Source organism: Camelina sativa, chromosome 18 (genome assembly GCF_000633955.1).
Source record: "Camelina sativa cultivar DH55 chromosome 18, Cs, whole genome shotgun sequence".
Lineage (NCBI taxonomy): Eukaryota > Viridiplantae > Streptophyta > Magnoliopsida > Brassicales > Brassicaceae > Camelina > Camelina sativa.
The window spans coordinates 6,703,027-6,727,818 of NC_025702.1; the positions used below are offsets into that span (position 1 = coordinate 6,703,027).

Below are 24,792 nucleotides of genomic sequence, written 5' to 3' on the forward strand. Positions count from 1 at the left end.
TGTTTGAGCACAAGTCAACAATAATGATATCATAACTTGGTAATCTTATTCTTAGTCTTCCTATAAGGAAGTCAAGAGAGGAGAGATGTCTTTCTATTTGGATCTTGTAAAGAAAACGATCAACCCTCTAGTTTAGGGTTAATTTGCTTTTTTTAGGTGGATCTCATGGGGCAAAGAAACAAAGGACAAGTTTTATCACCTTTTTACAATAATAATAATATTTTTGGTAGTAAAATATTAAATTTTGAAAATTAAGAGTTACAAAAAGACGTAAAGCTGGACTTGGAGCATCAGATTCGTCTCCCCTTCCTGTGTCTATGAAAAAGAAAGGGAGTGTTTGAAGATACTTGCATACGTTAGTCAACGTGGAACCGCGTCTTACGCGGACAATTCGTTTTTTTTTTTTTTTTAATTCGAATAATATTGTAATTTTTATTTTATATCCATACAAAAATATAGCATTTATTTTGATGATGAAGCAAGTGTCAGAGACCAATCACCGATTCCATGTGGCTTCCACTTACTTTTTTTCTGCCAATTTGGAATTTTAACGGTTGTCTATCTCTCCTGGACTGAACACCAGTGTGGATACGATTCTATGTCTTTTTTTTTTTTTGAACGAAGGATGATTCTATTCATTCAAATAAAAAACATATAAAAAAAATAAAAGATCCCAGAGTTTAAACGATTACAAGAAAAAGCTTTTCTTAAAGCCATAAGTAAATACAAACATAAAGGAAACATCAAGCAAGGTTCCATGAAAGCTATGACACAAGGACTAAGAAGTAATTGTAGGCATGTTGGATTATGGTTGCAGGATTGGACATCATCAAGGATCTCGAGAGATGACAAGTAGGTCACGGTCAAAGGACACAGTGCCGTTGATAGTAGAATCAGAGCCAAGGGACTAACTGAAAGAAGGAGCACCAACAGAAGTACAACCAAGGTATGGATTCGGGGGACGAAGTCCCGGAGGGTGATGGAGGTGGTGGTACATGTTTGCTCACTAATGCGGAACCTGAAGTAAACATCTAGAATCATCGAGGGGTGGTTATTGGTTGAGAAGCTTCTCAGACCATAACCACATCCTCGACAATTTGAATTCAGGTCTAGAATGCCATGAAACTTCAGGACCTTAGGAGAATGAGATTTCAGAGTTGAAGCTAAAACCAGGATTCGCAGAGTATAAATGCAGAACCGTAACATAACAGGTGGATCCTCTCTGCCATGGAAATGGTGATCAAGAATTCTACACAAAGTTTGTAATCGGAAGAACATTGGTGAAAAGAAATCAGACCTGAGCTTCGAAGGAGATAATGGTTGCAGAGCAATGGGAACAACAAAGATTACCAGAGAAGAAGCTAAAAGCAGGTGCACAAAATAAAAGTAGCGTCGTACCAAACCAGGTGGGTCCTCTCTGCCATGGAAATGGTGATCAAGAATTCCACACAGGATTTGCAGTCGACAGATGCCGGGGACAAAGAAAAATAGCCTGCGCTTCAGGAAGGGGTGTGAATGTAGGGAATTAAAGCAAACGTGGTAATTCCAGATATGGGGGCCAACGGACAATGTCGTAAGTTGAGAAGTCGCCATAGTTATAATATACTCATTGTACATCCAAGACACACTAGCTAACTGGGTTCTCTGATGCAGCCTTCGAACATCGAGTATGACCAAACAAGCTAATAACAGTCTATAGGATAACAGGGAGTTTGATAGATAGACCTTTGAGGATTTGGCAAAACCATTGGGTCTACCAAACTCTCGAGGTGACACGTCTGGGAGATGAGAGTCCAAAATCGGGGGCAAGACGCAGCTCAGGAAGATACTCCGTAAAGCAACCACTCAAACGAAAGATCGGATGATGTAGCTGAAAGAGGTTCTTCAGAGGCGGAGCACACACCGAATCGAAAAATTTGGAGGTGTTGGGACTTTGAAACCTTTTACGGTAGGCCTGGACGAGAAAAGTTGAGGATGAGGTTCGCCGGACACCACATCCTTCGATATAAGAGCAGAGGCAGGTCTTTATCGTCTGGATCTAGGATGTTGGTCGGGGATTGCAAAAGATTCATAGGAGGAAAATAAAAGGGGAAAAAAGATTTGAAAGAGGAAAGAAGGGAGAGCAGGAAGCAGCAGAGAATCGACAAAAGTGAGAGCACCCGACGCCGGCGAGCCGGAGCCCTACCGGCATCGGAGAGAGATGGTGGCCGCGGCGCCTCGATAATAGTGTCTAGGAGCGAAATATTAGGGCGAACGGTGAAAAATTAAAAATCAAATTTTGGAGACTTTGTTTCTGGATATGATTCTATGTCTAGTCGATGGTTTATTGTTATAAGACGACGAATTACTGCATATCTATATTATTAAAAATTAGGGATCGACCCGCACGTCTGTGCCAGTTTCTTTTGCCAAATTTTTTATGTAAAACATTTGCTATTTTTTACCTCCAAATTATATTAGTCAATTGTATGATTATTAATTAGTCACCATAAAATATTGAATTGCTTAGATTGGATTTAATATTACTAAAGTTATTTACATGTAAATATTAATGGGTCAATAAATGTGAATATTAAAATATTTTTGATGGACCAGATTTTTATTTTATATAGCCGTTTTATTTTTATTTTATCTTGTAAAGGATGAGAAAAAAGAAAAAAATGAAAAGAAAAAAAACATGAAACGACAAAAAAAAGTTTCTCTTATACTCATGAAATCAATTGAAGAAGACGATTATCCGACAGCTGATTACCCGTAGATGTTTATTCCTTTATTGGACAATACAAAATAGAGGTTTCTTTTCATATTTCTTGTGAAACTCTTTAGCCTTCATCATGTGACATGATTCATGTTCATGAAATAAGTATCATAATCTCCAAATGCACAACACCAATTGTGTTTGAACTCGCAGTACACTCTTTGATTTTTTTATTTTATTTTTGATATATATATTTTTTTCTTCTTAATTTATTGGTGTTTTAATTTATTTTTATTTTTATTGTATAGTAATTTTCTTTGTCATGTTGGTATATTTTGTAGTTTATATAATAAATATATATATATATATATATATAATTTTTTAACTCAATAAATAGTTTTAGTGTTGGTCTAATTGTTCAAACCTGTCATGTTACACTGGTGAAACCCGCATAAAACCACCTATAATACGTACGTACATACGTACCGGGTTAATTTTAAAAACTAAGTTTGTTATTAGGTTTATAATATATTAAGTATGTATAATCTAATATAATAAAGTAGGGTTACATCCTTTGAGGAGCTCCCTCCACCCGACACGTGGCACCTCCTCAATTTTTCGTTCCATAAAAAACTTTCCAACATAACGGGCCGTATATCATGCATTTCTTAATGGGCTGGAAGTGGGTTAATGGGACTCAAAAATTCCGAAACCCATATCCGGCTTACTCTCTTCCCCGCCTGTCTCACTTCCCCTCCCCTCCAGGCTATAATCTCCGGCGTATTGCCGTTCCGGATCTCCTCAATTCTTCAACTCGTAAACAAAGAAGCCCAGATTTCAACTTCACATCCTCGTAATTCCAAGTTTTGGACGGGTCAGCTATGTTTCAAAATCGCAACTGGCCATAGAATCCTCTCAACGTTACTACTTTTATTAGGTTGTAAAGATAAACTTGTGTTTGGTATCTGTGAAGTAGGTTGTGGGATCCTTTTCAGTATGAATAATTAACCATTCATCTTAGATTTAGGGGTGTTTTAAATTGTCCGAGAAGGATGATTGATTCCTAATGGGATCAGTATGAATAATTCCTCTTTTACTCTCCGGTTTCACCCGTTGTTATATGTCTGTGATTTGTTTAACAAAAACTGTCTTATTTAGCACACTTTGGTATGATTTTTTCCCCAGTTGGAACCACCCTCAATGACTGCCAAATTTGAATAGCAGAGGAAGGTATTCTCTTATCTCATTCCATAGACCAAAACCAAACAGAGGTTTTAGCAAGCAAATCTATAATATTGTTCTGTTATTTTCTTCTTCTCTTCTTCAATTTAGGGTCCCCAAGAAGTTATACCTTTTATTAAACTTCCAGGAGATGTCCATTAGAGTCTCTAACTATCATCTTTGTTATTTTACTGGCCACTTCTTATTGCTATTTCCTCCCATTTAACTGCAGGTTGCTGGGTCTCGCTGGTTAGGAATATTTCAACACTTCACAGGCCAGGTTGGTAAACTTTTAAATTTGAAATGCCCTTAAGTTTTGCCACCCATTAAGATTATTCCACCCTGATTTTGTGCCTCTCCTCCTTAACGCCGTCATCCTCTAACCATAGACTCCATCCCATATCTGTTTACATGCTATAATAGGTAATTGCACCCTGATTATATGCCTTTACTTAATGCTTTTAGTTATGGTAGGTCGCCTAGCCGCTCTGTTTTCCTAATTACCTACCTGATTTTACGCCTTCTCTTTATTTTTTGTGATGCGTTAGGTTTCTATCATAACTTACTAATTACTACCCCAATTTGAAGCCCTACCTTTTAATATATATATTTGCTTCCATCCCTCATGAAAATAAAAACACAAACAACCCTACCTCTAACCTTTTTTAAAAAGAATGTCTTCCAAAGATTCTCCTACAGATAGCCCAACTTTCACCTATCTCAAGCTCGATGAAATTTCAGAATCCCTAGACACACCTACCATCGTCATTCGTCTACTTCATTTCTGGGATGCGCGTGATTTCAAACGCAACAATCTTCTTCTGAGTGTGGAGTGTCTTCTTCTGGATGAGGAGGTTCTGTTTTTTTTTTGTCCAAATTAGGATCATTTTCGTCCTTATATTTAATTCCTTAGTGTTTATTTCTAGATTTAGTTTGATTTTCTTCTTAATATCTAATCCAAACTCCCTATTGTAGGCTAATGTTATACAAGCATCTATCCACCCACGGCATCTTCACAAGTTTCGATCTACACTCAAACAGGGTTGCCTCTTCATGATTACTAATTTCGATGTCAGGAAGCAACCAAATTCCTACCGCCGTTCTGACCACGCGCACAAGATTATATTCAATGATCACACCTCAATGGATGTTCTAGACCCTGACGAATAATCTTTTCCCTAGGAGTATTTCTGCACTCGAAACTACAAGGACATCCAAAGTTTGGTGGGTAAAGGAGAGATCTTACCAGGTACAATGAAAATATATATAAATATATGCTTTGTATACAACCAGCTAATATATCGTTTACTCATTTCACCCTAGATATTGTTGCCCAAGTGTCATGTATTCGGAATGCCGATAAGGTCGACGAAACCACAACTCCACCGAAGACTAGGTCGAACCTGATTCTTACGTGTGTATTTGACAGGTGGGTTCCCAAAGCTGCTCTATATATTCGTATACTACCTACCATTGCTTGAGTAGAGACTAACCATTGTTTTCTGTTTTGTAGTGGTGACACCGCTTATGTCTCCGTCTGGGAGAACCAAGCATCTACGGTCCGTGAAGATGTTGCACTCCTAAAAGAAGAANTTCTGACCACGCGCACAAGATTATATTCAATGATCACACCTCAATGGATGTTCTAGACCCTGACGAATAATCTTTTCCCTAGGAGTATTTCTGCACTCGAAACTACAAGGACATCCAAAGTTTGGTGGGTAAAGGAGAGATCTTACCAGGTACAATGAAAATATATATAAATATATGCTTTGTATACAACCAGCTAATATATCGTTTACTCATTTCACCCTAGATATTGTTGCCCAAGTGTCATGTATTCGGAATGCCGATAAGGTCGACGAAACCACAACTCCACCGAAGACTAGGTCGAACCTGATTCTTACGTGTGTATTTGACAGGTGGGTTCCCAAAGCTGCTCTATATATTCGTATACTACCTACCATTGCTTGAGTAGAGACTAACCATTGTTTTCTGTTTTGTAGTGGTGACACCGCTTATGTCTCCGTCTGGGAGAACCAAGCATCTACGGTCCGTGAAGATGTTGCTCTCCTAAAAGAAGAACCTATTGTAGTAATCGTCACTGGTGTGAATCCCAAAAACCTGCGTGGTATGTCTCTTTCCTTGCCTTTATTTGATACAAACTCTTAAATGTGATATACTCTTTCACCCTTGATTACTCACACTTTCCTCTTCAACGAAATCTAAGGTGACCTATATCTCAACGCAACTGCCTCGACCAGATTCTTTTGGAATATTGAAAACAACATTACAGAGGAATTCCTTAAAAGGTAGTTTCAATAAAAAGAAAACTAATAAAAATTTTATCTTTTATCATCCTTTGCATTATTTGTGTGCTCTAGGTTGTTAGCTTCATCTTTTGTTCTTGCTTGTTCTAGTTTGAGTTCTTGAGAGTTCTTAGTATGCTTATGCTAGATCTGCTTTAGGGTTTGTTGCTTTTTGTTTTGCTGTTTCTAGGGTGTAGATTCGTTTGTGCCTTACTTTTTGTTGATTTAGTGTGTTTTTAACCTTTTCTTTGGTAAGTATTTGGGGTAAAAGTCATTTGGGTTTCTACCACTTGCTTTTTGCTCTTTAACTCTCAGCCAAGTGTTTGAAATTCAAAACTGGTCAAAGCCACGTTTTGAATTTTTGTGTGGTTTAGGTTTCGTTTCCTTTTTTGTGTCGAGAGATTAGCCACCTCTCTTGTCCTTTTAGTCAAGGCCACAACATGTGGACGTGAACAGCTGTCTTTGAACCTTGTGGTCCATGGGCGAGTTGTCACCTTGGCTTTTAGTGACTCCTTTAGCCAATCATTGGTTACTCTCTTCTTTTGGCTTTTTGTGTTAAAGTTGTTTGTTTTGTTATTCTTTTTGTTAGCCATATAATAGTGTTTAGTTTGCTTTGATCATTTGCTTAATCCCCTCCTCTTTTTCTTGTTTGTGAGGTACCATTGCCGCGTCACCATAGCCGCCTCACCATCGACTTACCGGCCGAGTTATCGGCCGTACAGCCCGCGAAGACGTCCAATCATAGCTGCATCCGCATATCATCGTTTAAGCTCGTATCGCGTACCGTGACCGCCGTCCGTACCGCCACTATCGTCCGTACCCAACCGCCATCCGTACCGCGACCGCCGTCCATTCTGTGACCGTTGTCCGTACTGCAACCACCGTCCGTACCGCGACCACCGTCCATACCGCAGCCACCGTCCGTACCAGTCGTCCGTACACTGTCGTCCGTACCGAAGCTGATCACCGTTGCCCGTACGTACTATTGACCGTACGTAGTTCCATGGCCGTGATCGTTAGCCAGTGTTTGATTCAACATTGATCAAGTATGGAGCATGAAGATCCTTACTCTGATGATGAGTCATGGTACGACGAACACCATGGTACTAACCCGGAACAAGAGGCCACCGAAGACGAGTCATGGTACGACAAACACCATGGTGTAGATCCGGAACCAGAGGCTACTGAGGACGAACCATGGTACGAAAAGGACTATGAATAAGGGCATGGAACACCGAACCTCCATTGGCCGTCAGCTCCACAAACCACACCTCATCGCGAGTCATGGCCGAAAAGTGATGAAGACTCCAAAGGCGAACACTTGGGTCCTTACTATGCGCCACCGCGGTATCACCAAGAGCTGCAGAAGGAGTACCCAAGACGTACCCGCAAAATTCCGACCTGGTCACCGTGCGGATCATCCAGCAAGTCAAGTGCGTACCGTACCCGAACACAAGATCTTTCGAGCTGGTCACCATGCGCATCAACGGCCAACAAGTCCAGTTGCGGCCGAGCTAAAACCAAGCCAAGCATTGTGGGACCTTGGGCTAAGTCAAGGGAACAAGCCCCAAGGACGCTGGTGCATTCTCCCGGAGCAACAAGTTTCATGGACGAGTTGATCTCTATCCAATCTCAACTCCAACACCTTGGAGAAATGTTGGGCCAAGTAGAGACATCTTACACCCATGGAGAATCATCACGAAACCAACACTCGGCCCTTGTGTCTTCGCCAACGCCAGATCTGCAAGTTCAATGCCGGCTGGAACAAGGTGACTTGATGCGGAACAGGCTGGATACCGAATTGATTGAGGATGACGCCCTAACGGAGCAAGCTTACCGTGTGCTGAGCTTAGGACCGGATCATGATCAACAAATCGTTCCTGAAGGAGTCATCAGCCCAGGAGGAATTATAGAGAAGCCAGCCGAGCCGCCGGATCACCAAGCACATATACTCGGTGGTACAAGCCCATGCAATCAAGCGAACATCGGTCAACTCCTTACCGTTCATGATCGAGACCAAGCCGACACTCGACTGCCTTGCTTGGAGCAGGACATGGTACGTGATTCTACACCCCTGACGTGTACCGAACCACTAGGCGACGCCAAAGAAGTTTCTGACCGTATGATCAGTTCCCTATCCGGTGCTCACTCGGTAATGGGGAGTTTCAAACAAGATGAGCAACCGAAGATGGCCATTGAAGGGTTCTTTCACTCGGTATTATTCTTGACTACTTCAAGTAGTATGCTCCGGCTAGGAGTTGCCAATACCGTGCCATCTTTCTCCATCCATAGCGCCAAGGCCGTCACCGCACAGGGACCTATGGCCAGTCATCTTTGCCACTTCGGTGCGGACCAAACCTTTGTGTGGCATCCAGGAGATTCCCCGCAAACAACCAAGGTTCATGATGGGATAGGAGCGACCAATGCTGCTGGCCTTACCGGGGAAGTCTTATCCTTTTCTCTTAAGGCCTTACTTTTTCCTTTTGATGCCGGTAAAATTAGACCTTGGTTGAACTTTTGATGCTGCTGATTTGGTTTCCTCTTTGATCCAGATTTTGGGCAGAGTTTTGAGGTCAAAACCTTTTCAAGAGGGAGGGAATGATGGAACCCGGGTCCTGGCCGTACCGCGGTGAGAACCGGTACATTGGTACCATCGTCTAGCAGCTCGCGTAGGAGCATAAAAGTCGGTCCAGAACATCAATATGGTATCAGCGAGGCCCAAGGATCATCAAGGGGAGCAAGGCAAGATCATATAGTATGCGTCCCAAGGATATCTATTCGATAAGCCAAGCTCCAACCTTACACCAATGGCTCATGGATAGCATCACCAATGAAGAGCCTTTGGTGCAACCAGCTTTGGGAAGCTTGAGTTGTGTGTCTTCACCATCACGCTAGTGTGAAGACACCCCTAAGTCATTAGAAGGAGCTGTACTCTTTTTCCTACTTTGGTTTTGTCCCAATGGGTTTACCGAAGGGGTTTTAACGAGGCAACGAGCTCTAGTGCATCTCCACTTCGTTCCCGCTTGGCTCATGACTTGGAAACTTTCATTGACAAGATAATGGGCCAAAGAAGTGAAGATCCTATCAGCCACGTCCCACCAATGATGTGGCAATCCTATCTCTTTCCTTTCTTTCTTTTATTTCCTTTCAACTCTCTTATGACCGTTGGATTGGTCTTTGCTTTGATTTATTTTTGCTTTTACTTTATGGCCAAGTGTATGGTTCAGATCATGGCCGCGCGTCTAGGGTTTTAGTGTCCCCCTTATGTAAGCTTGCCTATACAAAGGCCTAAAGCCTCATTGTAAAAGGCAGACTTGAATATAGAATTAATTTCCCAAAGAGAGAATCTTTGTTTCTTGTCTCACTCCTCTCTGCCGCTAAAGTCCGGGACTTGGCTCTAGAGAAACCCTAGAAGGTTCAAGATCTTCTAGTCCGACCGTATCACGGGCCGTGCCATCTCCCGTGTGTCATCGACTCAATCCACCGTCCGTTCGCCCGCTGCATCCGTACGACCGTACGAATCACCGTCGGTCCGTCCGTATGCAGCGTCCTTTTCCATCCGCTTCCTAACTAGAGCCGAACGAGTCGAGTATCTCCTTGTGACTCTCTAGTGCATCCGCGTTCAATCCGCTCACTTATCCATCTGTCGCGTCTGTACATCCGTTTAACGGCAGCGTCCGCCGCGTCCGACCATCCGTTCGTACGTTTGTATGTCCTCGTGAACCAGTCACGACCTGGGTTCACATCACGTTGGGTTTGGTTACAGCTGATCGAGCAGATCTGTTGAGCAGAGTGTGGTTGGCTCAGGAGTCGGATTTGGGGCTGGTGAATGCCTCAAAGGATGTTGACTCAGAGTATCAGGTTTTGGCTAATGGTACTATTCTGGTGCATGGGCGGATCTGTGTGCCCAAGGATGAGGAGTTGAGGCAGGAGATTCTGAGAGAAACTCATGCTAGCATGTTCTCTATTCATCCAGGAGCGACTAAGATGTACCAAGATCTCAAGAGGTACTATCACTAGGTCGGGATGAAGAAGGATGTGGCTAGTTGGGTTGCGAGGTGCGATGTGTGTCAGCTAGTGAAGGCTGAGCATCGTTACCTGGTGGTTTGCTGAAGAGTCTTCCCATTCCAGAGTTGATGTGGGATATGATTACTATGGAATTCGTGGTGGGTTTGCTAGTGTCCAGGTTGTTTGATGTTATCTAGGTCATGTGGACCGGTTGACTAAGTCGGCACATTTTCTGGCCATTAAGAAGACTGATGGAGGAGCAGTCTTGGCTAAGAAGTATGTGAAGGAGATAGTCAGGTTGCATGGGGTGCCAACGAGTATTGTGTCTTATAGGGATTCCAAGTTCACTTCGTTATTCTGGAAGGCATTTCAGGCAGAGATGAGCACTAAGTTGCATATGAGTACAACTTATCATCCCCAGATAGATTGACAGTCAGAGAGGACGATCCAGACGTTGGAGGATTTGCTGAGGATGTGTGTGTTGGATTGGGGTGGCCATTGGGCAGATCACTTGAGCTTGGTAGAGTTTGCTTATAACAATAGTTACCAGGTGGGGGAGGAGCATGTACGGGGCAGATTATGAGGCTTTGTATGGGAGGCTGTGTCGTACACTGTTATGCTGGACTCAGGTGGGAGAGAGGAGCATGTACGGGGCAGATTTTGTTCAGGAGACTTCAGAGAAGATTCGGGTTCTCAAGCTGAACATGAAGGAAGCTCAGGATCGGCAGAGGAGTTATGACGATAGGAGGAGGAGAGACCTTGAGTTTCAGATTGGAGATAGAGTGTACCTCAAGATGGCTATGTTGCGGGGTCCGAAGAGGTCATTGACTGAGACTAAGTTGAGTCCGAGGTATATGGGTCCGTTCAGAGTGAGTGAGCGAGTTGGACCAGTGGCATATAGGCTGGAGTTACCTGAGGTTATGCATGCATTTCATAAGGTTTTCCACGTGTCTATGTTGCGGAAGTGTCTCCGTGAGGATGACCAGTTGTTGGCTAAGATCCCTGAGGATCTTCAGCCCAACATGACTTTGGAGGCGAGACCAGTGAGGGTTCTCGAGAGGAGGATCAAGGAACTTCGGAAGAAGAAGATTCCTTTGATGAGAGTCCTTTGGGACTGTGATGGTGTTGAGGAGCAGACTTGGGAGCCTGAGGCGAGGATGAAGGCAAGGTTTAAGAAGTGGTATGAGAAGCAAGCCACGACTTGAGCTTGCCTAGCCTGGTCCCATCTATAGTCCGTGGCTGGAGCGGGAATTGAGTATTCCAGCCCATCTCTATTGTTACTCGGTCGCTTGGGGTGGTTGGTTGTGCGACTCAGTAACAAGATAAGGTGGTGTTTGGGGTACAAAATTTCCGCAAGGCAGTGCTTGGAGGGAAGTTCCCTGAATTAGAAGTTGCTATAAGTGGAAAGTTTCCAAAAGTGGTAAGTGCTAAAACTGGAAAGTTTTATGTGAGTTAGAATTTGTCCATTTTTGGTGGCGGAGAGCCTGGGGGAGGGCTTGTGTAGCCTTTGTGGCATGCTGTTTAGCCGTTGTGTGGCCTTTGTGGCGGGCTGTTTAGCCGTTGTGTGGCCTTTGTGGCGGACTGTTTAGCCATTGTGTGGCCTTCGTGGTGGGCTGTTTAGCCATTGTGTGGCCTTCGTGGCGGGCTGTTTAGCCATTGTGTGCCAGAGTGCCTGTTGAAGCGGTCCTTCGGGACAANGATGAGAGTCCTTTGGGACTGTGATGGTGTTGAGGAGCAGACTTGGGAGCCTGAGGCGAGGATGAAGGCAAGGTTTAAGAAGTGGTATGAGAAGCAAGCCACGACTTGAGCTTGCCTAGCCTGGTCCCATCTATAGTCCGTGGCTGGAGCGGGAATTGAGTATTCCAGCCCATCTCTATTGTTACTCGGTCGCTTGGGGTGGTTGGTTGTGCGACTCAGTAACAAGATAAGGTGGTGTTTGGGGTACAAAATTTCCGCAAGGCAGTGCTTGGAGGGAAGTTCCCTGAATTAGAAGTTGCTATAAGTGGAAAGTTTCCAAGAGTGGTAAGTGCTAAAACTGGAAAGTTTTATGTGAGTTAGAATTTGTCCATTTTTGGTGGCGGAGAGCCTGGGGGAGGGCTTGTGTAGCCTTTGTGGCATGCTGTTTAGCCGTTGTGTGGCCTTTGTGGCGGGCTGTTTAGCCGTTGTGTGGCCTTTGTGGCGGACTGTTTAGCCATTGTGTGGCCTTCGTGGTGGGCTGTTTAGCCATTGTGTGGCCTTCGTGGCGGGCTGTTTAGCCATTGTGTGCCAGAGTGCCTGTTGAAGCGGTCCTTCGGGACAAATGGTCTTCATGACGGTCCTTCGGGACGAGTGGCCTTGGTGGCGGTCCTGTTGAGGACATTTGTTTGGCCTTTGTGGCGATCCTGTTTAGGACATTTGTTTAGCCTTTGTGGTGGTCCTGTTTAGGACATTTGTTTGGCCTTTGTGGCGGTCCTGTTTAGGACATTTGTTTGGCCTTTGTGGCGGTCCTGTTTAGGACATTTGTTTGGCCTTCGTGGCGGCCCGTGGGGCAGTGAGATGATTCTTGTGTGGTCATGAGGTATTCCACTGAGGGGATATGTGGTTCGTAGGACATTGTGTTGTCTTACGCGAGCCACGGGAAGGAAACCTGGATAGGGATAGGACTCAGACGTGTTCAGAATTTTTTGCTCGAGACTTTTGGGGAACTTAGGTTCTCCTAGTACCGTCATATTCTAAGACTTTGTGGCTTGGGAGTATGGCTGGGATATCGACTTCGGATGACAATCCGGGGGCGCGCTGTAGGGTGGCAACCCGAGAGACGAGTATTGGACTCCCTTATATACATTATGGCATGCGGGTTTAGGTCCAATGAGGAGCCAATATTATGGCATGCAGACTTCGGTCTGATGTGGAGCCAATAAAATTTCAAGGTTTGGGCCTATGAGTAAAAAAAAGGTGAGTCCAAAAGTCGAGAGCAAATAACGCCTGGAGCGTGAGTCTATCACCTAGAGGTGACCTTTCGTATATCAGTCGGAGGGGTGCGGGTCGTGGATTCGGTAGCACATGAGTCCTTGACTGGGAGTTGTTCGAGATTCGAGGACGAATCTTTTTTGGTGAGGGAGAATTGTAACGCCCGCGAACCAAAACTCTGCGTTTTGGGGGTGGGTGTCGATCGACACCCATGTGGTGTCGGTCGACACCACTTATTCTTGTTCGATTATATCGATTTAATTATCGATTTGAACCGGTTTGGTTTAGGGAAAACCATTGAACCGAACTATTTAGGTGTTTTGTCGCAGAAGAGGGTTTTGGCAAGTTGTGTTTGTCGCCGTTCTCTTGTTTTTGAGAGAAAAGAGAGAAAAAGATTGTTCTTGAGATTTTGGTGATATTTGAGAAGATTGTTGGCTGTTCTTGGGAGATTCGAGGCTAAGGGGGAGATATAAGCTTGCTAGGAGGGTTGGATTCATTGCTATTGTTCTGAATCTTTGTGCAAAGAGGTGAGTCAATGACCATGGCTAATCTAAGCCCTTGATTTCCTTGTTCTTGCTTGTTTGTTGTTGTTTTTGTGTGTTTTCTTGCTGGGGATTGGATTATACAGGTTCCTAATGATGTTTCCGGCATGGGTTTTGAGTATTGGATGATTTGGAGGAGATTGGGAAGCCAGATTCGACTCTCGGCTTCGTGCGGATCGCAGTTTCAGGTGGAGTGTCGATCGACACCACTTGGTGTTGGTCGACGCCAGCAAAAATGGGCATCGATCGACACTGTGGGGTAGTGTCGATCGACACCAATGCCAGTGTCGGTCGACACTAGGCTGGTGTTGGTCGACACCTCCCTTCCAGTGTGACGATGTTCGTTTTCCTGGTTTGTGTGTTTTGTTTGTTGATTGTTTGGAACATTGGAGTCATTGTTGCTTGTGTGTATAGCCCAGTAGATGGGAGGATTGCCTCACTGAGTATTTATCAAATAATCATGCATCTCAATTTGTGTTTGTGGTGCAGGTAAAGGCAAAGTGTGATAGTGGAATCAAGGAAATGAAGAGGAAGATGATCTAGGGACTCGATTGGATGTTGTCTGGCGTTGATAGGTTGCTAGAGTTGGTCTTTAGAACTTGCTAGGTTGCCGGTTCCTTGTTTTCCTGTTGTTTGACATTGAAATGGTTAGGATTGGATATTGGTTATTCTATATTGGACTATTATTGGTTATTTAATTGGTATTGTTATTCCGCTGTTGTTTTGTGATTGTGGTTAGGTGGCTAGTGGGTATGGGACCACTAGTCGTAGTTAATTATTATTATTATTTAAAAAAAAAACGGGTCAGGTCGTTTCAGCACCAGAGGTTTCCCCAAGCCATACACACGTCAAACAGAGTTCGATGATAAAGGGTTTGTCACCTACCGACGTCGGCCTGATTCGAGGAACTACATTACTAAAGGGGGAACACAGTTAGATAACCGATTTGTTGTCCCACATAATCTCGAATTGCTTAAGAAGTACAAGTGCCATATCAATGTGGAGTGGTGTTGCAAGACAGAGGCGATAAAGTATTTATTCAAATATGTGACCAAAGGAGTTGACAAGGCGACCATTGTTGTAGAGGAGACAAAAGGTTCTACCGGAGGAGATGGTGGCAACCAAAAAAATGAAGACGTAGACGAGATAAGAAAGTATCAAGAATGTCGTTATCTATCAGCATGTGAGGCGATGTGGCGTATCTTTGCCTTCAGTATTCATTATAGCCAACCAGCCGTCCAGCGCCTAACCTTGCATTTACGGAACCAACAACCTGTGACATATGGTGCAGAACAAAGTCTTGACAGTGTAATCTCACGCCCTGGGATTGACAGAACAATGTTCACAGAGTGGATGAAGATGAACGAAGCAGACCCTTTCGCACGTACATTAACATATGCTCAATTCCCTTAATGGTATGTGTGGAATATAAGCGCAAAAACGTGGACAAGAAGAAAGGAAGGTCACACGATCGGGAGGATTGTGAACATCCATCCAACAGTAGGTGAGCTGTACTACTTGAGACTACTTCTAGGCATGGTCATAGGATCAACAAGTTATGACGACATAATAACTGTCGATGGAATAATTTACGAAGACTTCAAAGGTGCGTGTTTGGCCAGGGGTATGCTTAATGGAGATAAAGAATGGGTAGAAGCATTAGAAGAAACTCATCAGTGGGGTTTCCCATGCCATCTGCGTAGTCTCTTTGTCACACTCTTGATCTACAGTTTTGTTAGTAGCCCATTGAATTTGTGGACACCACTGTTGGCGATATATGGCGGATGATATTGAGCACACGCAACGGAAGAAACTGAAACTGACGTTGGGACTTTGAATGACGAACAGAGATTGGTCTTGGATGGAGTGATGGACTCCATTGAAAATGGAGACGGGAGATTCTTCTTTCTTAATGGACCATGGGGAACTGGGAAAACATACTTATACAGAACATTAATAACAAAGTTAAGAGCAATGAAAAAGATTGTATTGCCGGTTGCATCTTCAGGCATTGCAGCTTTGCTTCTCCCAGAAGACCGCACAGCCCACTCAAGATTCAAAATACCAATAACCCTACATGAGCATTCTATGTGTGAAATCAAAAAAGGATCAATGCTTGCTGAGCTGATAAGAAAAACAGATTTGATCATTTGGGATGAGGCACCAATGACTCATCGTTTTGCATTTGAGGCGGTTGACAGATCAATGCGGGATCTTCTGGCGGAAGATGACCCCAAAGCAATGCATAAACTCTTTGGAGGGAAGACGATATTACTAGGTGGCGATTTCCGACAAATATTACCCGTTATACCAGGAGTCAGTCATCAAGACACAGTCTTAGCAACAATAAACAGATCATATCTGTGGGATTCATGTAAGTTCTATACCCTGACCAAGAATATGCGTCTGAAAGTGGAAGAGATCAAATTTGCTCAGTGGATTCTTCAAGTTGGGGATGGAAGAGCGCGAAAAAGAAACAGACAGAGTGAGAGCTACGACGAGGTTGACGACATCAAAGTAAATAAAACCCTACTCCTACAAAACGGCCACAAACAGATTGCACAATTAGCGGATGATGTATACTCGGATTTTGAGACCTCATATCTAGACCGAGAGTACATTACACGGAGGGCCATTCTAACACCAAAGAATGACACTGCTCACGAACTGAATATGTTTCTCCAAAACAAAATCCCAGGCGACACAAAGGAATATTTGAGTTCAGACAGTATTGAGATGGATGGGGATTCTAACGAGTCAGATGAACTGCTATACCCTGCAGAATTTTTAAATTCACTCAAAATCTCAGGATTGCCATATCATTGTTTGAAACTAAAAGTCGGGTATCCAATTATGCTTATACGAAATTTGAATCAAAAAGAAGGACTTTGCAATGGAACCAAGTTAATAGTGACACGATTGGGGACCAGAGTCATTGAAGCAGAGATTTTAACTGGTACAGCAGTTGGAAACAAGGTGGTCATCCCAAGGATAATACTATCTCCACCTGATCAGAAGTGGCCATTCAAATTGAAAAGACGACAATTCCCTCTACGTTTGAGCTACGCAATGACTATTAATAAAACTCAGGGTCAAAGTATGGAAAAAGTTGGCTTATATTTGATAAAACCAGTTTTCAGTCATGAACAGTTGTATGTGGCGCTATCACGAGTAACATCAGAAGGAGGGTTGAAGGTCCTTAACATGGAGGAGGAGGCAACAAATACACTTAAAAACATTGTATACAAAGAAGTATTCAACAACACCAGCACATATAGGTGACAACAAGGTATTCTCACAATTACTAAGTAAGCTATGTTGTCATTGATCTCTTCTTCTTCTTTACTTTTTTTTCACTCCAGTGAAACTTGAAATGCATAGCACGTCTGTAACGCCCCCGAACCGTCCTATGACCACGCAGGCCACGGACAGCCACGGAACGCCACTATGGGAACTGCACCGAGGTGGTCCAGTCGAGGGACGGAAGCTGCAGACTTCCCGACCGGTCCTCCCTAGCACAATTCCGCCCGCGACCGAGACTGCTTAGGCTTTGCAACCCTCGCGGCCTGGCGCGTTGTGTTGGCCCGGACAAGGCTGGAACCAAACAAAACCACACAACTTAAATAAAACTTAAATAAAACAAATTTGATACTTTCATTACTTAACGAAAAAGTTCACAAAACATTCTTAACGTTTTTGGTACCAGGCCTAGAGCCAAAAAGCGATAACTTAGATTACAACAACAAAACACCTTGCAAAGGCAATACAAACTACGCTGGCTGGCCTAACGTCCTGCGCTCCCCTCTAAGGCTTTTTCCCACTAAGGTTACCTGCAAAACAAAAATATGGAGTCTTGAGTGCTAAACACTCAGTGAGTTCGGAAACCTAACAAGAAACCAAACCCAACCCCAACCCCAGCAAGCAACACACAACATGCAAGCTAACTAACAACAACTACATGCAGCACTCAAATGCAACAAGTATACTATCAAAGTATACGCATGCGGAAGCTAACAACTCTTCTTCATCTTCAAGGCCTTCCACTCCTTCACTCCACCATTTCATCACTTCCTCACCTCATCACTTCATCGCCTCCTCGCTTCGTTACTTCCCCCCATACCCGTGAACACCTATACTCACAGCCACAAAGGCACGCGAGCATAGAACATCACATGCGAGTCCCTCTCAACAGGCGCACTCGAATACACCGTCGTGTATACTCGGCCTTAGGCTGCAATCCCGTCTCTCCGAGTCTTCGTAATCAGCCCCGATTACGGCCTTGGGGAAGTCTTCTCCTGCACAACCTCACACACAACCAAACAAACCTGCAAAGCACACAAGCTACATGCAAGCTACAACAACTGCATGCAATGCACACAAGCAAACATGCGACCACAAACAAGCAACATGCAAGGCACACAAGCCACATGCAACCACAAACGAGCAACAAAGAGACTAGAAATAAATCTAGAGACTAAGTGCTAAACACAACCTCACACCAACATGCAAACAAGCAATAAACGAAACTTAACTTCCTAGAACTCAATCTAGAAAGAAAGAAACGAGTCTACCCAACAACCCACGAAAGCGCCTAGATTTATCACCTAAAATCCTAAGCAATTCACCTCTCATAAACGCTTAACTCTATCCCGCAAAGACTTTAAAGAAAAACACCCCAAAACCCAACCTATCATGTGCCATATCACACGCTTCGAAACTCACCTGGCTTGGCTGAGAAGAACGAAATCTACTCGGACTTCTAGCAAGGACTGAACACAAACAGCTCCTACGGCGGCACTTGGCTAACCACACGCGGAAGAGAACTTCTACGGGAAGAACTCTCTCTCTCTCGCTCTCGCTCTAACTCTCACTCTCTAACTCTTTCTCTTTTTCTCTAAGAGAAAGGAAGGACCGAAAATGGCTCCTAAGGCTCCTATTTATAGTGGTTTAGTGTGAGTTTTGGCTGAGACAAGTGGCTGGACATGCGGCTCTCTCTCCCCGCATGGCGAACAAATGGCAACTTAGAAGCTTCTCCTTAGTGCATGCGATTTCACACTTGTGCGATTTTAACCTTAACACTTGGCCACTAAATTCCCACTAACTCGCCTTCACTTGTTTAATCGCCCACTAACACCACTAACATCTCCTTCAATTGTTTAATTGCCCACTAACGCCACTAACCTTCCTTGATTAGTTTAATCGCCCACTAACTCCACTAACTTCTTCTTAATTAAAATAATTTTAGTGGAAATTCCACTTAGATTAAAATAATCAACTTCTCTTAGTGGACTCCTTTCCACCCTTAGTTCACATCCGTTCGCATCCTTAATCGCTCGGGTTTTGTCTGATACGCCCGTCCGTGCTCGTACGTTCGGTACGGTACATGGTACATGGTACATGGTACCATCGGCCATCTCTTGATCCGTCCAGAAATTCTCGGACTTTCCTTCAGTAATCTTTCTGTTCTCCTTGCTGGCTTCCTTTCTTGGTCTTTTGGCCTTGAGTTTTTATTTTGAAATTTTACCCCTTGGCGAGGGTCACTACAACGTCCGCAGCTCCGGCCAGTAGATATTACAACCACAGTAATTTTGGAAAGAGGCCTCACCAAGGCTGAAGATACGAACTCAAACGAGAGCCCCCAGCTAATAAGCAAAGACCTTGACATCTAATATGTATCTTCTCTCCCCTCTTTCTTTTAATGGAGACTCTATTAGTTTGTCTAGGCAGCTATGACGAACATTGAATGCGGACGACGAGAGAAAGAACATTCGCTTTCAACAACACCCACCAGCAACAGAGAACAAGCATCCCAAATGAGAGAAAGGTATCCTTTATAACAATAATGTACTTAGACTCAAATTAAGTAAATAGCGAAAAAATATTCAGTACTAACGAAACCAAGCCCTCTACCAGATAGTCACCTAAACGGAGGTCAAAAACTTCAAGATTGGAAAATAAAGACCATAAAATGCGGGGAATAAAATGCAACAGAAAAGAATCCTTCCCATGGGGCAGACCCAACGTATCCTTATGCTCAATTTATTAAGACTACACTTTATATAATCTGTACATATACAAACGTATTGTTTTCTTTCGGGGGATACACAGTATTACATACTTGTCAGTCATTACTTGAACTCGAAATGGAGAAAGAGATGAGAATGCAGAGAAATCTGGCCCCCGCCCCCCAAGCTGTTTCCTCAAGGTTTTATTATATGATTTCTTCAAATACATAAACACTACCAAATTGATGTATCTTTATTCTGTAAAACATTAATGTGTAAACCACAACGGATGTATTTTCCGGCATGTTATAGTGGATGTTGAGAGGTCGGTCTCTCCCCAGACGTAGCGGTTGCCACTGTGAACTGGGTAAACAAAGTTAGTTGTTTTAAAAATACGCTAACCAAATATAATCACCGCATATGTAACAACATAGCCATATGACATAGTATTCAGCGAAATAATCCAAAAATATTTAAAACAATTCTATATTAAGTGAAAATCAACTAAGAAAAAAATGAACCTACTGGAATATAAGACCAACAACAATTGTTTGAAAAAAAAGAAAAATAGATGGCCATAATTAAATACCCAAAAAACAACAAGAATAAATCTAACCCACGCAACGCGTGGGATTTTACCTAGTATTCAATATAATAAAAGAACAATGTGTTGTTTTCCTTGTGTGACACATCTACGACAATTTGTCTTGTGGACCCCACTAGCCCTCCGCTAGCTTGTCCCCATAGGCCCCAAGCTGGTCTTGCAGGACATCGATCATAACCTCTCACTATGGACATCCAAATCCACTAGTAGATTATTGGAGCGCCAGGCGTTCCTCGAACCCTGGTCCCCACCCTTTAACAACCTTCCCACAAGACAAGCTGTCACCAATTGACCTGTTGAAACGACCACACCGTGTTTTCTTAATATTAAAAACAATATATAATTAAGCATCCCATACTACTTAATTAAACCAACCCAAACCACAACTCATCATAAAACCATCAATAAACATTATGCACAGCAAAAACATATAAATATTACCAAAACAATATATCCTTAATTCGAAAAAATTCATAACCATTCTATCCAACAACCTAACATGACTCTAACCAAGGTTCCGACAACATAACCATACATAACCAACATCATACAAATGAGATCCTAGATCATCCTCCTCCTCATCGCCTTGATTCCACGATCACACTTTGCCTTTTACCTGCACCGCAAACACAAATTAAGATGCATGAGTATTTAATAAACACTCAGTGATGCAATCCTCCCATCTACTTGGCTATACACACAAACAACTGAGATTCAAATATTAAGCAACACAAACAACACAACTAACCAGAAACAGAACAAGCGACAATCAAGTTGGTTTCGACCGACACCAAAGTGGTGTCGATCGACACTGACCTCTACTTGGTATCGACCGACACCAACCTGGTGTCGATCGACACCGACCCCGCAAACAAATCCCCGTTTCTAACCTTTCTCCAATCCGTCCCAAACTCACCCAAAAGCTTCAGGAACCTATGAGAACAATAACACAACCAACACAAGCAGGAAACAATACCACAAAAAACATAAAATCAAGCAAAACATAAAAAATCTCAGGTTTAGATCAGCCATGGTCTTGCACTCACCTCTTTTGCAAAAAGTTCTGACCCCACAATGATGAATCCAACCTTTAGAAGCCTTCCCCTTGTTCCTATCACAAGATATCGACTCCACAACAAAAGATCTCGCCAAACAAGTCAAAGATTTCTCCAAAAAGCCTCCAACTATCTAGAACACTCTTTTCTCTCTAAAAAATTGTGAAACGGCGACAAAACAACTTTCCCAAAACCCTTTTCGTCGACCTTCCACTTAAATAACCTGGTTACACGGTTTCCTCAAACCAAACCGGCCCAAATCGACAATTATGACAAACTCGCCGAACCAGAAAACATTGGTGTCGTCCGACACCCCTTCCCAAAATCTCCATTTTGGTTCGCGGATGTTACAATTCTCCCCCACAAATATGGATTCGTCCTTGAATCCCGCAACATCGTCCCTCCACCAAGGAACTCCGTGCAACCGTCACCACAGCCCGCACATCCTCCGACCAGTCTGATAACCATCAGCCAAGGCTTTCCGTGCAACTGCAACAACAGTCCGCACAACCACGTGACCCAACGGTCCACATAACCCTGACCCCACTGGTCATCACCAAACCAGACCTCATTGGTCAACCAAGTCTTGACCCCACTGGCCAAACCAAACCATACTATCCCAATCATCACAACACTGGTCCCCCGACCAGCATACACCTGGCCCTCCCGGTCAACACACAAAAACCCCGAGATTGAACCCCATCAACCCCGAGATCCTCATCCGATCACAACAAGTAAAATCCGAGATTGAACCCCCATCAATCCCTAAATTCTCACTTGATCACAATAAGAAATCTGAGATTGAACCCCCATCAATCTCCTAAATCAACACCTGATCACACTGCTTATCTCCACGTCCTTGACACTTTTGCCACCAACTCATCCGCTCTTAGGTCGCAACCTTCAAGCCATACCAATCTCACTCTCAGACCTCCGTCTTCGAGTCATACCGTCTCACCTTCAGGTCGTCACCCTTTGGATCTCGGTAGCAGGATAACCCCCATCTCCTCAAGAGAACCCCCATCTCCTCTGCCACCCTCAGGACTGCAGTCCCTCGAGCTATCGGTATCTAGGGAACCCCCCGTCCCCTCAGGAGAACCCCCATCTCCTCTGCCACCCTCAGGACTGCAGTCCCTCGAGCTATCGGTATCTAGGGAACCCCCCGTCCCCTCAGGAGAACCCCCATCTCCTCTGCCACCCTCAGGACTGCAGTCCCTCGAGCTATCGGTATCTAGGGAACCCCCCGTCCCCTCAGGAGAACCCCCATCTCCTCTGCCACCCTCAGGACTGCAGTCCCTCGAGCTATCGGTATCTAGGGAACCCCCCGTCCCCTCAGGAGAACCCCCATCTCCTCTGCCACCCTCAGGACTGCAGTCCCTCGAGCTATCGGTATCTAGGGAACCCCCCGTCCCCTCAGGAGAACCCCCATCTCCTCTGCCACCCTCAGGACTGCAGTCCCTCGAGCTATCGGTATCTAGGGAACCCCCCGTCCCCTCAGGAGAACCCCCATCTCCTCTGCCACCCTCAGGACTGCAGTCCCTCGAGCTATCGGTATCTAGGGAACCCCCCGTCCCCTCAGGAGAACCCCCATCTCCTCTGCCACCCTCAGGACTGCAGTCCCTCGAGCTATCGGTATCTAGGGAACCCCCCGTCCCCTCAGGAGAACCCCCATCTCCTCTGCCACCCTCAGGACTGCAGTCCCTCGAGCTATCGGTATCTAGGGAACCCCCCGTCCCCTCAGGAGAACCCCCATCTCCTCTGCCACCCTCAGGACTGCAGTCCCTCGAGCTATCGGTATCTAGGGAACCCCCCGTCCCCTCAGGAGAACCCCCATCTCCTCTGCCACCCTCAGGACTGCAGTCCCTCGAGCTATCGGTATCTAGGGAACCCCCCGTCCCCTCAGGAGAACCCCCATCTCCTCTGCCACCCTCAGGACTGCAGTCCCTCGAGCTATCGGTATCTAGGGAACCCCCCGTCCCCTCAGGAGAACCCCCATCTCCTCTGCCACCCTCAGGACTGCAGTCCCTCGAGCTATCGGTATCTAGGGAACCCCCCGTCCCCTCAGGAGAACCCCCATCTCCTCTGCCACCCTCAGGACTGCAGTCCCTCGAGCTATCGGTATCTAGGGAACCCCCCGTCCCCTCAGGAGAACCCCCATCTCCTCATGAGTTGTTCATGACCCCATGTCCCTATAGCAAACGGTTATAACGTCTATCAGCATTTCACCAACCGGGACCACCCCCCGTGATCAGAGCAGAACATCTCAATGTCTTACCAACACCATACTCTCTAAGAATAACACCATCGCCATGGCCACCCCCAGGCCTCACTACAAACATCCAAAACACTTTGGTGTTCACACACACCCTTTCCAAAAATAGCTTTTCCGCTTGGCAATTATCCACATCAAATCATCAATACTAGCATAATAAAACAAACAAGTACCATACGTTCCCATATTCTGATTCACCGCATCAAATGCTTTGCAAGCCGCCAACTCAAACCACTTGACTTATTTCCTCCAGCAAGCTTACCAAAACCTTGAATCTAGCAACCATGTCCATCTCCAATGAACTTCATCGAACATCGTCGCAACGATTAATTTATCCTGCCATGAAAGCTTCTCGTGAACTTATGTATCTGACAAACATGCCTTTCCCGGCTCATACCTGCTGCAACTCCCCTTCCGGGACTCCCGCATTTCACATCCCCCTTTTAAAAATAGACAAGTCCTAGCTATTCATAGAACTTTCCATTTATAGAATTCCCGACCTATTTTCTTTTCCACCAGACACACGATTCCCAAAAGAAAAATCCAAAATAAATCTCCATCTTAACTTCTTGGAAAACCATTTCCAACACAACCCCTTTCACAAATCACTGCAAAGGGTGTTCCCGATACCGGCGTGATCCCATACTACTTAATTAAACTAACCCAAACCACAACTCATCATCAACCCAGCAATAAACATTATGCACAGCGGAAACATACAAATATTACCAAACCAATATATCCTTAATACAAAAACATCCCTAACCATTCTATCCAACAACCTAACATGACTCTAACCAAGGTTCCGACAACATAACCAACATCACACAAATGAGACCCTAGATCATCCTCCTCATCATCGCCTTGATTCCACGATCACACTTTGCCTTTTGCCTGCACTGCAAACACAAATTGAGATGCATGAGTATTTAATAAATACTCAGTGAGGCAATCCTCCCATCTACAGGGCAATACACACAAGCAACCGAGATTCAAATGTTACGCAACACAAACAACTCAACAAACCAGAAACAGAACAAACGACAATCAAGTGGTGTCGACCGTCACCAAAGTGGTGTCGATAGACACTGACCTCTACTTGGTGTCGACCGACACCCACCTGGTGTCG

At 44.4% G+C, this 24,792-nt stretch overlaps 3 protein-coding genes and 1 long non-coding RNA gene across 4 annotated transcripts in view; 3 read left to right on the forward strand and 1 right to left on the reverse strand.

Moving 5' to 3' along the window:
- The window catches only part of LOC109130469 (auxin-responsive protein SAUR71-like), a 2,291-nt gene extending 698 nt beyond the window's left edge, over positions 1–1,593 (reverse strand). The window contains exon 1 of the mRNA XM_019240044.1: positions 1,568–1,593. Coding sequence (XP_019095589.1) covers positions 1,568–1,593 — 26 coding nt within the window. The remainder of the gene's footprint in view (positions 1–1,567) is intronic.
- On the forward strand, positions 4,581–5,509 carry LOC104760730. The gene is made up of 4 exons (XR_762999.2): positions 4,581–4,773; positions 4,895–5,168; positions 5,243–5,348; positions 5,433–5,509. It is a non-coding gene; the product is annotated as an uncharacterized LOC104760730 (long non-coding RNA).
- Positions 5,534–9,103, forward strand: LOC104760731. The gene is made up of 5 exons (XM_010483689.2): positions 5,534–5,661; positions 5,736–5,841; positions 5,926–6,050; positions 6,150–6,231; positions 6,885–9,103. The coding sequence occupies exon 5, from the start codon at positions 7,835–7,837 to the stop codon at positions 8,747–8,749; it is 915 nt and encodes a 304-aa protein (XP_010481991.1). The 5' UTR covers positions 5,534–5,661; positions 5,736–5,841; positions 5,926–6,050; positions 6,150–6,231; positions 6,885–7,834; the 3' UTR covers positions 8,750–9,103.
- On the forward strand, positions 15,597–17,009 carry LOC104763195 (ATP-dependent DNA helicase PIF1-like). Its single transcript, XM_010486604.1, has one exon. The coding sequence runs from the start codon at positions 15,597–15,599 to the stop codon at positions 17,007–17,009; it is 1,413 nt and encodes a 470-aa protein (XP_010484906.1).